The 16,477-nt window shown below is 33.3% G+C and overlaps 1 protein-coding gene across 1 annotated transcript; it reads left to right on the forward strand.

Moving 5' to 3' along the window:
* Positions 1 to 4,166: 4,166 nt before the first annotated feature.
* LOC105208028 lies at positions 4,167 to 16,235 on the forward strand. Its single transcript, XM_026130260.2, has 4 exons — positions 4,167 to 4,461; positions 5,379 to 5,453; positions 11,184 to 12,678; positions 13,941 to 16,235. The coding sequence occupies exons 1-4, from the start codon at positions 4,447 to 4,449 to the stop codon at positions 15,542 to 15,544; spliced, it is 3,189 nt and encodes a 1,062-aa protein (XP_025986045.2). The 5' UTR covers positions 4,167 to 4,446; the 3' UTR covers positions 15,545 to 16,235.
* Positions 16,236 to 16,477: the final 242 nt, after the last annotated feature.

Below are 16,477 nucleotides of genomic sequence, written 5' to 3' on the forward strand. Positions count from 1 at the left end.
CTCTCTCTAATTTGGAAAAGTAATTAAGATTTAAACAATCTCTCTGCAACTGCAATCATCTCACAGCATGTTTTTGCAGTAAGTACCATCATGTATGTACATACGTCCGTGTATGACGTTCAAGCGTATATCTAATATTCCTTTCACCACGTTAAAACATGTTACCGAGATACGTAAAATGACCTGAGAAGTAAATGTCATGTCAAGTCATCAGTAGCCTATCATTAAAAGACGTTTTAAATATATTCACATCGTGTACTTTTAATAACGTTAGAATAAATTTAAATTATATTATGTAAATTATAAATACTTATCATTCTACCTTTCTTCTTTCTCTGCAAATGTGATTACGTCAGTAACGGTTCATCTCTATTGAAGGAAAAAGAGGAGAAAAAAGAATCGACACACACATAAAACATGGCTTCTTTGTGAAATTCATATAAAATTTTATTTTTATTGCAAGGCAGTTTGCAGAAATAAATGTGTTAATTAAAATTTTAAATAAACTAATATCCCGACAAAGCTTTTGATAAAAACAATTTGTTCAGTTTTATATTTTTATGTTAAAAGAAGTCTATTTTATTTATTAAAGTCTATTTATTAAAGTTTATAACGTCACTTACAAGTTATGTAAAAAATCTATTTCTTCAGTAAATTTTTAATATGACACATTTCGAAATAATTACATATATATGTATATATGTATATATTTTTATAATATTTTAGATTTATTCTTGTTTATGCATATATCACATTATTAATCACGTTATTACTATTCTTAATCGACGCTACCCTTATAATTATTTTTATAATTTGCTCATTCTTTAATTATTGTGCATATTAATTAATTGTATTTGCTTATTTAATAGTATTCTTGTATCAGTTCTCATAAGCTAAGCGCAATGCAGAACAATACGTTTTGCGATAGCCCATACGACGATTTGCTTAATTGCCTGCTAAAAGTTTTGTTCTATATCGATAAAATCAGATCATCCGTTTTCTAAGTTAATCAAATATATTTGATTAATATAAAAAAAAAATAGGAAGCCATGTATAAATACTTAAATGATGTGTCTTAATAACGTATGTACATAACATGGATAAACGGATTTCCTGTGCTTATCTTGTAAGTTTAAGCGGAGTGCTTCTAATAAATAATGGAATGATGGCAGCAACTGTTATGCCACGCAATATTGTGCAAACTCCGTTAACAGAAACTCCGTTAGTAAGCACAATTCATGAAGAGAACCGTGGATACAGTATTCCCACACCTATGGCAATTTATAGTACAATATTCAGCTTTAACCAGTTGAGATCGTTTGATCATGATGATGATAACAAAAGTGCATAACAATACTTATGATATTTGTAGGGTTATAATTAAAAGCTGGTATTCATAGTAGATTCTTATATTTAAGGCTGCCTTAAGATGTCATTAACCAATTAGAGAACTGTATTAGCAGTTTAAAACATTTCTTAAGACGGTCTTGAAATAAGAATCGACTATGAATACTGACTTAAGCACAGTTTATAAGTACTAAATATCTTTTACAGTCTACTCGATCAAACCGTTAAATTATAAATTTTAGTATCTTTGTTTATCTTACAATTAATCATTTTTATCAAATTGAAATAGTTTCTTGTATCATACATTAAGTACATAAGTAAGTTAAATTAATGTTATAAATTTTACAAGTTCTATCTATTTGTTGTGCATGATATAGTGTTAATGTATTACTTGTTATAAAATTAATATAGTGTAAAAAATTCATAAATTATTTTTTTTTTCAGATTTGTTCAGTTAATGAACTAAATAATCAAATTTTACCGAATTGTAATAAATCCATTGACGGGTGGTCGCTATATTAGAGATATCTCACCACGAATGGAATATAAAGGCTATTTCAGTGTAGTGTCCAAACTCTATTGTACTGGTGTTAAAGTGAATTATGATCGACATATATTTTGCGAAATAAAATCTGAATTTCTATTTTATATTCTAAGCAACGTAATATTATTTAAAATAAAATTTCTTCCGTGATTTTTATCATATAAATTTTTCTCAGTAAGAATAAAGTTCTTGCTAAACTCGTATTATTATATTTTCATACATAATTATTATAGATATAACTAGACTATTTAAGAAAAGTATTTTTTATTTAATTAATAGATTGTTACAATTAAAAATTAAAATGTTAACGTTTCTTTATTCGAGTGTGATATTCTTAAAACTTATATTTTTATATCGGTAGTAGCAACAGGAAAAGACATTTGCGATTAACACAAAATTATAGCATTGTTAAAAAAAATATTTAAAATATTTTTAAATAAATTTTAATTAATGTCAGTACATTTTAATTAATATCAACACTGAAAGAAAGAAAGTGTAAAACTGTAATATTAAAAGGAAAAAAATACTATACATTTATAAAATCATATTAAACTCTGATCTTTGTAATATTTTTAATTCTTATAAAGTCTAGAATTTTCTTACCCAAATATTTTCTAAACACAATTTGAAGAAAAAATCTGCGATTGGTCTTATTAACTCCCAGTTTGGATAAATGAAATGAAATAATATGTAATATACAAATATTTTCTTAAAATACATGTGTTTCAAGAAAAAATACAGAATATATTTCATAACTACAAATGCACATTTTAATTAACGTACTTAATAAAAAGAAGACGCTAATATTTAGAACAAAAGAGATTGGTTAGATTTTTTTATTCTTCATGTTGCATCAGTATTTTGTCAATGCATATTATTTACAATATTGTAATTATTTTATATAAAAACAGACAAAAAGAATTATAGTTTCGACACATGTATCGAACGTTGGTATTCGCATGTTCCGATTTCGTGGCATACCATACAACTTGCCACTTATGGAATAAGGGAAAACTAGAGAGGAAAATAAAAGAATGAGAGTAGAATCGATAGTTTTTCCTTTGCCGAAATGAAAGCTACAATTGCATACATCATATTGCACATCGTGGTCTTTCTTTTATTATCAAGAATATCAAAGCAGTAAGAGTTTGATAATTTTTTTTATGTGAACTACTTATCTAGTGAGATAAGACAAACTTTCTATTTTAAATGATATGACTCTAAAGATTGTTTTACTCTAAAAATTGTTTTTAAAAGTCAGGCAAAAGAAATAATTGCAATTTTATAAATAATTTATAGCTTTTCATAATTTTAATTTTTTTTTAATAATTTTTTTTCTTTTCTTTCGTAAATTATATGTATGTATGTAAATGTCTGTACACACACATACACAAATTAAATTTATAAATATATTTTTAAAAGACACCCAAAAATCTTACTCTTACTTTTACGATCTCTACTTTATATCTTACTGCTAAATTTTGCGTTAAAATTGTGTAAAAACTATGGAAATGTAAAGGTTTTAGAAGTAATATTCACAATTCTCAATCTTGAAGCAATTCATTCTTTATAATATTGCTTTATTTGCGTTTTCTACTTCACGCTCATCAATCTTTTCGGACAAGTCATAAAAATGGTCTTCTACATCTTATCCGACCTAGCCAAAAATCAATTTAATTGCTTTGGTGAAATCGAGTGCCATAAGTATAACGACGTGCATAACATTCGAGAATGAAAGAGAGGAAAATTGAAGAGTCATTAAAATCCCCTCTTCATGCGACCAATGTCACTTTCACCACCTCGCGTTCCGCTACTGATGAATATAAGACCACAAAAATCCAAACAAGCGGAAATTCTACGATTAGTACACATATAATAACTCTTTAAGATCAGGAAAATCATTATTAAATTAGTTTGCAAATAACATTGGGGTTACTGCTTTCCGCGCAATATTGAATTTTCGCAGAAAGTCACGAGTTCCTGGGAGATCCATGTGACCTCTGTTAATTTGAAAATTAATTCCCGAAATAAAAATGAGCTTGGGATTCGCCGAGGATTAATTTACGCCATCAGCTAATACGGAACTAATGCGTCCCACGTCAAGTCGCATACCCATCGCTAATCTCTCTCTCTCCGAGCCATTCACCCTCCACGACTGTCTCCCTGCCTCATTCTCTCTTTCTCTCTCTTCGTCACTCTTCTCGCAACGGATCCTCTTGCTTCCTCCAATCACTAAGTAAGCGACACAAGTGAGGAGTGTTAGGTGTGCATCGCGGATGCTGGAGGGATTTCGTAGGTGGCCGCCGCGGCTTCTCTTGCCGCGAACCGCTGGTGTGGGGATAACTGGAGCTTCGGCTTAAGTCAACTGTATCGCGTGAAGATGAAGTAGTACACATTGCCTCGTTGCGGAGTGCATGCGTCGGAGTGCACGCGATAAACATCGCGCGGATAGAAGAGTGATCAAAGAGAACCGGAAATCGTCGGGAGAATAACGTAAAGGACTTGTGCAGTTTGTTCCCGAAATTCTTGCTTATTAATGCATTAAAGCAGAAGATATGAGACTCTACGCTGTGAGTTGAATATTATATTCTTTATGTTTTTTCATTTGCACTTTTTTATAAAATATTTTAATTTGCTAAGTTTAAGTGTGACAAAAGTAAGAAATTTTCATGTTCATTTCATATCTTAACATTACGTATCTTTAAAATAGTTTTTAAATTCTGTATATAAAAAAAGTTAATGAGAATAAAAAAAAACATCGGTTAAACATGAAATAAAAATCTTAGCTTTATCTATATATTAAATTTTTTTACTAAAAATTTTATCTACAAATGTAAATTTAAAGCATAATTTTACCATAATTTAATTATATATAATTATTACATTAATTTAATTATATTAATTATAAGTTAAGTAAGAATGAATAATGACAGAAAAATATAAAGCTACCTTGATTATATATTTTCTACTTATTTTCTACTTTTGTTTATCTTAAACTTATTTTAAAACTAATTTATGTTAAATATTTTTAAAATCAATAAATAATTCAACAATTTATGCATCTTATTTTTGTCAAGACAAATTAAAAAAAAAATTTTAAATTATAAAATTTATAAACATTATTAATTAATATTTTTTGTATATTATTAATTTATATTAATATATATTATTATAATACTTATAAATATTATTAATTTTATAAAACCGATTTTAGAGTAAAACTTATTTAATTTAGTATTTCTTATCTCAAAGTCTTATTATATTTTTTATTTTATTTATTACAGATAAAAAAACCACATAATAAATACATATAAAAATTATAAAAATTTTTTAATTATCTTCAGAAAATTAAATTGTTTTACATTGTATTTTGATAAAAAATGCGTTTTTATAAATCTACAGTTGTCCGTACTTTTACATCGAGATGTAGATAACAGTGTCATTTTTTTGATGCACAGGATGTATCATAATTATATTCTCTTTACAGGTTGCTCTTGTAACATGGGCGGCATTCATAACAATATCTGCGGAACATAACATCGCAAAATTGAGTGATGAAAAGGTAAACTTGATAAACAGTATCGTATTAAATTATAATGTAGAAAATCACGTAAATTATTAGCAGTGAATTCTGGGAAAATGATTAAAATGCAGTGCTTTATTAATTATTTATATAATAAATTATATAATTGTATAATACAATTAAAATTTACCGTTAAAACTTTTTATTGTTAGTTGCAAATCTTTAAATAATTTTAAATAAAAAAAAATGAATAATTTATACAAATCTTGAAAAAAATTCGAGAAAAATATTCTATTCTAATTTGTCTTCAATAAAAACTTAGAACGGTTTAGTATAAAACCGAGAAAGTGATTTTGAGAGAGAGAATATGATCAAAAATCATATCAATGATCGAAAACATTGGTAATTAAATTTAAATCAGTGGTTCCAACACGTAGTAGAGAAAGTTCGAAGATGATTAAAACGTGCGTCGCTAAAAAAAGTTTTCTCTTTCAATTTCGACAGCTGTAGCCGTAGAGGGTATAATGACGGGTCCTAGAGTTTAGGCGAAAATAGAGTGCTTACAAACATCCTTAACCTTGGGGCATAGAAATCTTTAACCTCGATCTACTTGCAGCGCGTCATTCAAGTGCTACTTTACGTATAGGCGCGACGAGCCGAGATGAATTACAGCTGGGAGCTAACGTAGACTGAGTGAATGTCGAGAAACAGAGAGAGAAAGAGAACATTTTCACTTGTGCGGCACGTTTGTGCTAACAAAATAGTTCATTGGCTATGGTTCCCACCTTTTCTAAAATGTCTTTCGCGAAGTGCCAGAGTTCGCGCTTTTCCATTGAAAAACGCGAACAACTAATTTTTTTCCATCATTCGTATCTGCAATGTGCACAGTAATAAAAGACAATTTATTGATAAAATAAAACATTAAGAATTTACAAATAATACATGAAATAAAAGTTAATTTTAATTTATATTAAATTTTTTTTGTACAAATTAAAACTAAATATTTTATATATAAATAACACATAATTAATTAAATACGAAAGTATTTAACTAATTTATTTAATTAATTTACTTAATTTTAATTAATTTATAAAATCAAATAGGTTTATTCTATTAATCAATATTTTGAGATTTAATCAATACAGAAAAAATGGCAGTCAAGAAAGTCGAATACTTTCGCGTACATCTTTATTTGCATATTCTGGAAATTTTCACGTTTTCGTGTCAGAATGTATCCTCTTTGCCTGCCAAGAAATTTCTAGTAGAATAATAAACTACTTATCCAAGAAGCTTTTTACAGCTGTACTTTTATTTTGTCAAAGAAGAAATCAAAAATGAAATTTTAATTATTCTATATTAAACATTAAAAGTTCTATATTTACCATATTATTCAATATATCACGTGTAAAATAAATTTAAAAAAATGACAATTACATTATTTTAAAATACAAAAGTTAATAAAAAATTTAATGAAAAATAAAATAATATTAAAAAATAAGAATTTCAAACTTTATAAAAATATTATAAAATTAAAATTTATTTGTGTACATATAATTTAATATAATAATGTAAAAAATAAAACTTTGTCTCTCTCTCTCTCTCTCTCTCTCTCTCTTTCTCTCTCTTCTGTTATTATTAATTTTCTTGAAAATTAAAAAAGTAAAACTGTGTGCATACTCATATTTATACATGTAAATAAAAGATATAAATTTGTTTCTTTAAACACGTTTTTAAAATTAAAATTAATTTTTTAACTTAACAACGTTAATTTACTAATTGAAAGTGAACGTTCTTTTGCTGTAAGGTAGAGTAAGTTATAAGATTTCTTTATACTCTCACGTGAAATAAAAACACATTTTCAAATCGTTTAAGGATAAACGGTGAAAATTTCGCGTCGTGCAGACTGGAGTCGCGTCAGCGGGTGGGTTAATCGCGGTTGTTTAGTTCAAGTGCATCTCGGGTGAAATTGATGCAATTGCTATTATACAAATACCGAGGCTGAATTAAGAGGCGCGCTCGCGGAACGTCGTCAGGGACAAGGTAAAACGCGACAACGGGCGGAGAATGCGCCGACGGGCACGAGGGGCATGTGCATTTTCTTTGCGTTAAAAGGAAACTTGCCAGTGAAAGTGGCCACACGCGGACGTAAATTCGTTCGCCGGTGATTGCCGTTGTTCCAACGAGATGCACCATCGCGCACCATCCATCGTGTGTTACACAATGTCACGCAACGTAGAGAAACGAATCGATCGACGTTTGTCAAGTGTACGATTTATAGTCGCGGTTGAAATTTTCCGGTCGAAGAGCTGAGAAAATTATATCTTGATCGACTATTTCTCAAGTTATCGAAAAAAAAATAATAATAATATAATAAATGTTGCATCGTGAGAATCTACTTAATTCAAGTTGTTCGGTGATATATGCGGTTCTTGGATAACAAGAAGAAAATAAACAAATAAAAATGAGAAAGAAAATTGAAATGGATATGCGTTTTTGTCGAGGTGAAATATTCTCTGAATATCGTTACGATTTAAGCAATAGAAATATGCAGGTAATTCAGTGAATATTTATTTTCTTATGACAGGGGAACAATATATGGAGAAAGTTGTTTTCGATGTGTTTATGTATAAATCATGTACCAAATTGGAAAGATAAGGTCGCTGGTTCTTGATGTTCTCAACAAAGTTACGATTATTTCTTATTGACGCATTTGCCCCACAAAAGGCAAGGCGCTACTCGTTATTATTATCTTAATGTGCCATTTCTCTCTATTCGTGTCGGATAAACCAAAGATAAGGCAATTACGTCTTGATTTATTCGTAATATTTACGCATCCATGCAGCGTCATACATCCGTAACACACGCAAAAAGATTCTGATATTTCTAGTTCACTGAGAATACTGTTTAAACTAGGTCATTAGCAAAACGGAAAAATACAAAAGAAATTTGAATATCACGGAAAACAGTGGCAAATTTCTCGAAAAGCGTGGTATAATTTTCTCTGAACGCATAATATTTTTCTTTGATAAAAAAGTGTATATATCATAAAAGCAAATTGCCGAAAATGCGTCAAAATTTACGTTCAATTTATTCAATAAAAATTACAGAATTTCATCAAGTTAAGCTTTAAGAATTTAATTGAAAATTTCGATTTATATATAGTTCACCGAGAAAAAAAGTTATTAAATAGATTAAATTTTTCAATTTGATTAAATTCGATTAAATTCTTCAGTTTAACTATTTATGTATTTGACTCAAAATACATAAAATACTTCGACCTTAATTTAAGCATTTATATGTTTAATTTAAATACTTAAAGAAATTTAAACAAGTTGAAAAGTTTAGTCAATTCAACGATTTTTCTTCTAATTGTAAGTGTAATAATAAAACTCTTATTCGAATTAAAGCTCATTATACTCGAAGTTTGAAACACTGAGAAATAAACATTGGGAAAATTATTGGAAGTTTCCATAAAAAAAAGGACGAGTAAATTTATAATTTATTCATTAGATTTCGATTAAGAGATACAACTTGAAACCTCAATCTAATCAAACCGATTCCTTTGTCATGCCGAACCATTCAATTAGAAGTACAGAAATATGTGTTTTGCGAAAGAAAGCAAAATATGTGGTTTCGGCAAATAAGGAGAAAGTAAAGGGTCCATTGGACGTGGATTGAGGACGTATCAGCTCCGCTTCGTTCTCGCTGGACCATCGGGATTTGCTCGACTCTCACTGGTTTTTCTTTTGCGCGCGCGGTGCAGGAATGCGGCGCATCTTTCTCGTTTCTCCTTTCTTCTCGCTCGAACGCCACGGGAGAAAGGGAGATCGGTGCCGGTACCGTAACTGCACCTTTCTCTCGCGCCGGACGACCATCAGATGCGTTATTTTCAGCCACCGCGCGCGCCGATCTCCCCGCGATGCGGAAAGATCGTCGTGCGGGATTACGACGAGAAATTACGGGGTGCCGCGGATTCTTTTTAATGGGTGTGTCCGTCCCATATAGCCAGAACACCGCTCGATTCTTTTCGAGAACTGGTTAATTATCTCTAGCAAAGATAATATCTGCTTAGCGAAACTTACTGACAGTGTTCTCTTTATTTCGTTTTATTTTATTTTTTTTCAACAATAAATTTATCGTGTTCATTTTCATGTCCATTAGTTCTTTACGGGCCAATTAGTCGTCGCAATTTCGAGAAAGTTGGTCGCCCGGATGATAGGAAATGACCAAAACAATTTCTTGTCCTACAAACTTTTTGGAGAATATTGTTCTTGCGCTCGATTACACTTTTTGCACAATATACGCATGTAATGTATATAACATATCAGTCGCAAGATGCCGGTTTCGTGTTTCATAAAAAAGTATGCCGATATCGCTACGTTGGAATGATCTAACCACGTTGGCTGTCGATTTTTATCGTGAGTACGCTATATTTCGCATTTTTTACGCCTTCTTCTTGCAAAATCTTCTGGGTCACCGCGATTTGCTTCGTTTGGACATCCATGGCGCTTGGATGCGATCGAGTATCTCGTTTCCTCCTCCGGTCAACATCCGAGAATACCGCAGAAAGAGCGAAAGAAAGAAATAAACGAGTGCCCTCAACGTGATAGAATGAGGAAAGTTACTTAACGAGCGTTCGAAATAATTTAAAAGCGACGTTGAACACGATAATTACGGCTGCTTAAGAAAATGAAGGGAAGTGTACCTCTTAATATCGTACAATAAGTTATATAAAATAAATTTTTCCGTGCGCGCGATTTGTGTAAATATTCTTGCAAAGCTGCAGGGTACAAATGAATGGAAAACGATAATCATGGTCACTAATATCAGTTTTATATTGTTTTCCTATCAATTAGTCGTTTACATAATAATATAAAGCTAAAAACTGAAGGGGATATGTTAGAAAGATATTAGAAAATGCAATAAACAATATTTTATTACTAATATTTTATTTCCTAGCTCTCAATAATTTTCTGCTTAATTTTAATTCTAGTTTAGTTGCGCGTAATTTTTTTTACACGACGTGCTATAAATTTTTACAAATATATGCAAATATAAGTATGATATATTCGTAAAAAATGTATAAATTTTAAATTTTTTTTTACAAATTAATATAATTAATATATAATTTATTTAATTTTATTTTTGTGTACAATTATATAATTGATCAATAATGCAAATCAATAATAATGCATTAATTTACGATAATTAAAATAGATTTTTATTTAACAATTAAATTAAATTGATTTGCACATTTATATAATTATTATTTTATTTCCTAATTCTCAATAATTTTTTGCTTAATTTTAATTCTAGTTTAGTTACGCTTAATAATTCTACTTTAGTTACGCGTTAATAATTTTTTACACGGTGTACTATAATTTTTACAAATATATACAAATATAAGTATATCTTCGTAAAAAATGTATATCTTCGTAAAAAATTTGAAATTTCTTTTTTTAAATTAATAAACTTAATATAAATTAATCTAATTAATATTTATTTAATTCTATTTTTATGTATAATTATATAATTGATTAATAATTAATTTACGATAATTGAAATACTTAAATCTTTATTTGATTAACAATTAAATCAAATTGATTTGCACATTATATAATATGTACTTATAAGCTGGTAAAATTTTTACTTTTATAATTTCATACAGGAAACGCAGCTCCGCAATTTCCTGATGTAATTTTCCTTATAAAATTGTACCGAGTCGTCGAGAATTTTCTAGGCAATCACTGCAACTGATTTATTTTTCAGGTTATCGATTACACGACGTTTCATGATTTGCCGTATGATTTGAAGCAGATAGTACAGCCGTACGTGACGGACGTAGAGGCGAAGAGTTCTGGGCGGACGGACGCCGAAGATCATTCTGACGTTTTCCAGAATGCCGGATTAAGTAGATCAGCAGTTCACGCCGGCGAAGAGAGAGGATCGAATGGTGTTTCCACGACCGATTCCTCCTCGCCAGGATCGATTTATGCGACGCCGCTCGCCGAGACAAGTATCCGTTTAGAGACAACCGACAAGTATCCATTTAGAGAGTATGCAAGTCACGAGCAGCCAAGGTACACCGACGATGTGCTCCTCGTCGAAAATGCCGGTAGTTTTGGGCAAAAAGTCCAGCACGGTCACCCGCGTGACGAAACGATTGTCAGGACTACCGTGCGGACCAGCGAGGGCCAAAGGGATGGCGAGTACACGAGTTTCCAGAGGCCCTTCAGCAGCACCAGGTCGCCTCTCGAAAATGAAGATGACCGTAAAAGGCCTCACACGCCGGCTACTCGGGAGGCATTTGTGCTGAAGAAGGAAAGTAATTTTCCAGACGACGATTCGTCTTCTGACGATTCTAAAGTAATCAAGTCTGAAACATTCGCGGAAAATTCCGATAAAGTTTTCAGTGAAATCACAACGGAAAGCACGTCGCCCGGCAACGTTGCCTCGATCCTTGAGAACGACATCGTGCCCGAAATTCTTCCGACGCCACAAGCGAGATTATTTCGAGCGCGTAATGACACCGCGGATGAAAAAACCGCAGAGAAATCTATCGAGTCTGCTGAAAAAACGGAGAACGTTGTGAGAACGTCGACGTCCGTGGAGATCAGTCCCTCGCTTCAAGTGAGATTTTCAGGCCCCATCGTAGTGGCCGACTTGCCTAATAGAGAAACTCAGGAGATGGTTATTGATTATATGGACGATGCATCCGAGGCGTACAGGCCAGTCGAGAACGCCGAGATTACCGCGGAGGCCAACGCCGAAGGCACCAAAGTGGCGGCTTCCTCCAGCATAACATCCTCGGTTATGCTGAACCCGCTGCAGGTCGGAATCACGCTGATGAACGCCAATCAAGGTAGACTGACGGACGAGAGTGAGCAATCTGAGACGATAGACTATGTCCAGGACTATCCCCAGGAAGATCTACAACGCTTAGGGACTGCGGATAAGGAATTTGTCAAAAGCAACGGGAACCAGTCACGTATCGATTACCAGGATGAGAACTTTGAACGCGAGATCGAGAAGAGTGTTGGAATCGACGCGCAAAAAGTTCCCAACAACTCGGTCGAGATTCAAAAGTCCGTCGAGCTGTACCACACCGCGCCGATACAGGAGATCCATTATCCTCCGGAATACGTTCAAACTACAAACCTCGGTGTCATCGAAACGAATAATATTGGGAATTTACAGCGATCGAAGCAACCATACGATCAGGTCGAGCAATCAGAATTGCGGCCGACTTATAATGTTTATCAAGGTAATACGATATTGCCCATCGATCCCTCGATCGTTATTTATTTCTTTTATTTTTATTCAAGAATGTGTATTACATCTATTTTTACAAATACATTAATATTTATAATTTACATAAATTGTATACAAGTAAAAATTGTGTGCTTGTAGTATTTTAATTTTATTAAATTATAATATATTTTTACAATTTATTTATTTTATTTCTTATCATTTTTTACTGTTGTAATACAAACATTTATAATGTAATGACGAAATTCTCAATTTTCTTGTATAAGTACTTTAAGAAGATTATTTAACTTGATTTATACAAAAGTTCTTGGCTTAATTGTTCTGCAAATAAATAAATAAATTTTTATTTACAGAATAATTTGCAAAAGTAATCTTTGTATCGCAATGAATCTTTACATAAATTGTCTTAAATACTTAATTAATAAAAAATAAGTTTTTTTATCATAATTTCTTAATGCATTTTTAATAGAGCACTTTTTATTAAAATAATTTTTAATAAGAATTAATTCAGTTATAAAATTCTAATACATCCTTAATTCTAATCTATAAATGAAGTTGGTAGTTTGTGTAAATAACGAGAACCCATCAACGAATAGAAAATTCTTAAATCATTGTTACTCAAATTATAATCACAGAGAACCGTTTAAAATATTATATCAAAAATTTAATAGAAATTAATGTCGCAATGAAAGAGAAAATGAGAGCCGTATCTGTATTTTATTTTTTACTTTTACTAGATATAATAGCAATTCTTTTAAAAAATTTAACAAACATTTATAATAATTAACCAGTTATACAATTATTTAATTTAATAATTATAGTAACAAACTAATTATGCAATTATTATATTTATATAAATTAAATAATTAAACAATTATTAAATTGACAAATTTACAACTAATCGGAAACGCGGAAAACTGGCTTCAAATTAGATAACATGCCAATTTTAAGATAGTACGATACGAAGGTCGTCCAAAATCCGCCCAAAATCTTATACGAACGTTGAAGTTAAAGAATTGCCCTAATAATAATTTCGAGACAATTTAACTTTCACCGAATTCCTTTTAACGCGGAAAAAAGTCTGTATGACGCAAGACACAAATTAACATGCAACGACGGATTAATGCTCGCCATCTGCGCGTAATAATACTCGCATTATCAAATCACGCATCAGCGCCACTACAAATTGCCAGGTTTCACCCATATATGCGGTGGAATGCGGCAGACACAATGCATTAATCTCGCCTTCCGTTTCAGGTAACGACCAGGACGAAAAGAGCGTCATTAAGACGCACGCATCCACGTTCTCGCAGAACCTTAACCGGCACGAATACAACGCCCTCGAGGAGGACGCTGGCAGACCGATGACCTCGGCCGTGGGCGCCGAGTACACGTCGAGTACTACTCGCGAGCAAACGCCCCTCGAGGTGCAGCAGCCGATCAAATATAACGGCTACCAGTCGACTCTGTTAACACCGAATCAATATGATGACACGTTGTACGATCAATCCAACGTACGACAGAATTTTAACGGCAACGATAACGGCGTACCGCCACGCGCGAAACTCATCGGTAGCTCCACGAGGCAAGAAGCAGCGAGCGAGCCCGTGAAACCGTACGTACCGAATACGTATCAGTATTCGGTGCAGCAGCCGCAATCGAATCAACCGTACGATCATCAGCAGCAATTTCGATCGCCGGAGATAAGGCGACCGGAGGTTCAGCAACTCCTTCTCAGGATAATACCCGAGGGAGCGTCCGCGAACGGAGGCTTCCTGGTGCCGATCCCACGACCCTCCTACCCTATCGAAAAGATCGTTCACATGTCGCATCCGGTCGAGAAGATACCGGTGGAGCGGCTGGTTGAGAAGAAGGTGCAGATACAGATGCTGCCGCAGCAGTATCCCGTGCACGTGCAGGTGCCGGCCGAACGTGTGGTGGAGAAGCAGATCCGCCTGCCACAGACCTATCCGCTCCACATTGAACGGGTGGTCGAGAAGAGGGTGCCATATACGGTTCAGCGATTAATAGTGCAGCCTCCTCCGTACCCGCTGCACGCCGTGAGACTACCCGGTGCGGCTTACCCGGCGACCTATTCGGCAACGGCACCGATCGAGCAACCGGTGCACGCAACGGTTCCGATGGAGAAGGCCACGGAGAAGCCGGCGGTCTCCTCGCGGCCTCCTTCTCCTCCTCGGCCGCTGTACCGCGTGAACACGGACAGGCCGACTGGCGGCGGCAACTCGGTCGAGACCAGGTTCACCAAGTATTACCAGAAGCCGCAAGAAGCGATCTTTGCCGAGAACGCGAATCTCCAGCACGGTCTCGCACCCGCCGGCGGCTTCTCGTTCGCGCCGCAGCTGCAGAGCGACACGAACGTGTCGCAATTTTACAGCATTCCCTACGGCAGACCGTACGACTACAACATCGACGTCGGCAAGAACTTTGTTCCCACCGCGCACTTCTCCAACGTTAAGCTGGTGATCCTGCCGAAGAAGTTCGCCAATCACGTGATATTCCGGCCACAAACGACCACGCCGGCGTACGTGATACCGTCCTTCGGACGGCAGATCCTGTACAATCTGGTGGAGAAGGATAAAACGATCAAGGACGAGTACGTGGGTCCTGCGCCGCCGCGCAAAACCTCGCAGAGCAAGGTGTTTCTTCAAACGCCTGCGAAGTCGCCGCAGTTCACCACGAGCGCCGCTCAATCGTCATTAGCCGCGCTGAGAAAATCCAGGCAACCTGAAACGCAGCATCACGGAAGTTTCAGGCAATCGAAAATGGAGTACGGCTTCAAGCCGCCTATGGTGCCGTCCATTCAGTACGACGAAAATACCGCCAGTAAAGTAGAGAATTAACGTAACGGCTTATGATAGTAATAGTAATATTAGACAAGTGTCTAAAATGCGTCATACAACGCGTCTAAAAAAACTTTCCATCATTCAAACGTATCTTGAGCATATAATATTTTAGACGTTTCTTGCATTCTTGCATTATTCAAATGTTTCAGAACGATTCGTGGATATGATTGAGTTAATGAAAGAGATGTTAATGAATGAATAGAAAAGAGCTAATTTACAGTACTTCCTTCGTATCCATGAAGATTTATTTGTGACACAAATTTTAGATTTTAATATTCTTTTTATATTACATGTATACTTATTATTGAAAATTATATTTTTCAATCACTTGAGGTGTTTTATAATTTATTTTGATTCTAATAGTAATTTTACTGTTTTGCAATTAATATTAGCAATATATCTATTATTATATTCTATGGTAAAATGTTACATTTTGTATATTTTATGTACCTTGTTACATACATAAATATCTAAAATTATTTTATTACTGTTACAAATAATTAGGAGAAAAGCGACAGTTTGCAAACATCATAACATATAAGAAAGTATTGTAATGTAATATTCTGTGTTAACCGTAAATAGAAAAAACGATTTAATATCGTTACTGCTAGCACAGTACGATAGTTACGATAATGGAATAAACACATATGTAAGTTTTGTACAATATATTTTCTACTTTCATACAATACTTCTCGCTGTACTGTTTATTTCACACATTTTGATTCTATTTTTAACAATGATACTTTATATTGTATTAATTCAATTTTTTTTATTAATTTTATTTTTATAAATTTCTACTGTAGTTCTCTCTCCTTCTCTCTTGTGTGTGTATTATATGTAAATATGTGTACTGTTATGTCATCCTTTATATTCCAACTCTAGGAGTTGGACGTAAATAATTTCTCGTATTCAGAAAATACGCAAACATTT

This window comes from Solenopsis invicta, chromosome 8 (genome assembly GCF_016802725.1).
Source record: "Solenopsis invicta isolate M01_SB chromosome 8, UNIL_Sinv_3.0, whole genome shotgun sequence".
NCBI lineage: Eukaryota > Metazoa > Arthropoda > Insecta > Hymenoptera > Formicidae > Solenopsis > Solenopsis invicta.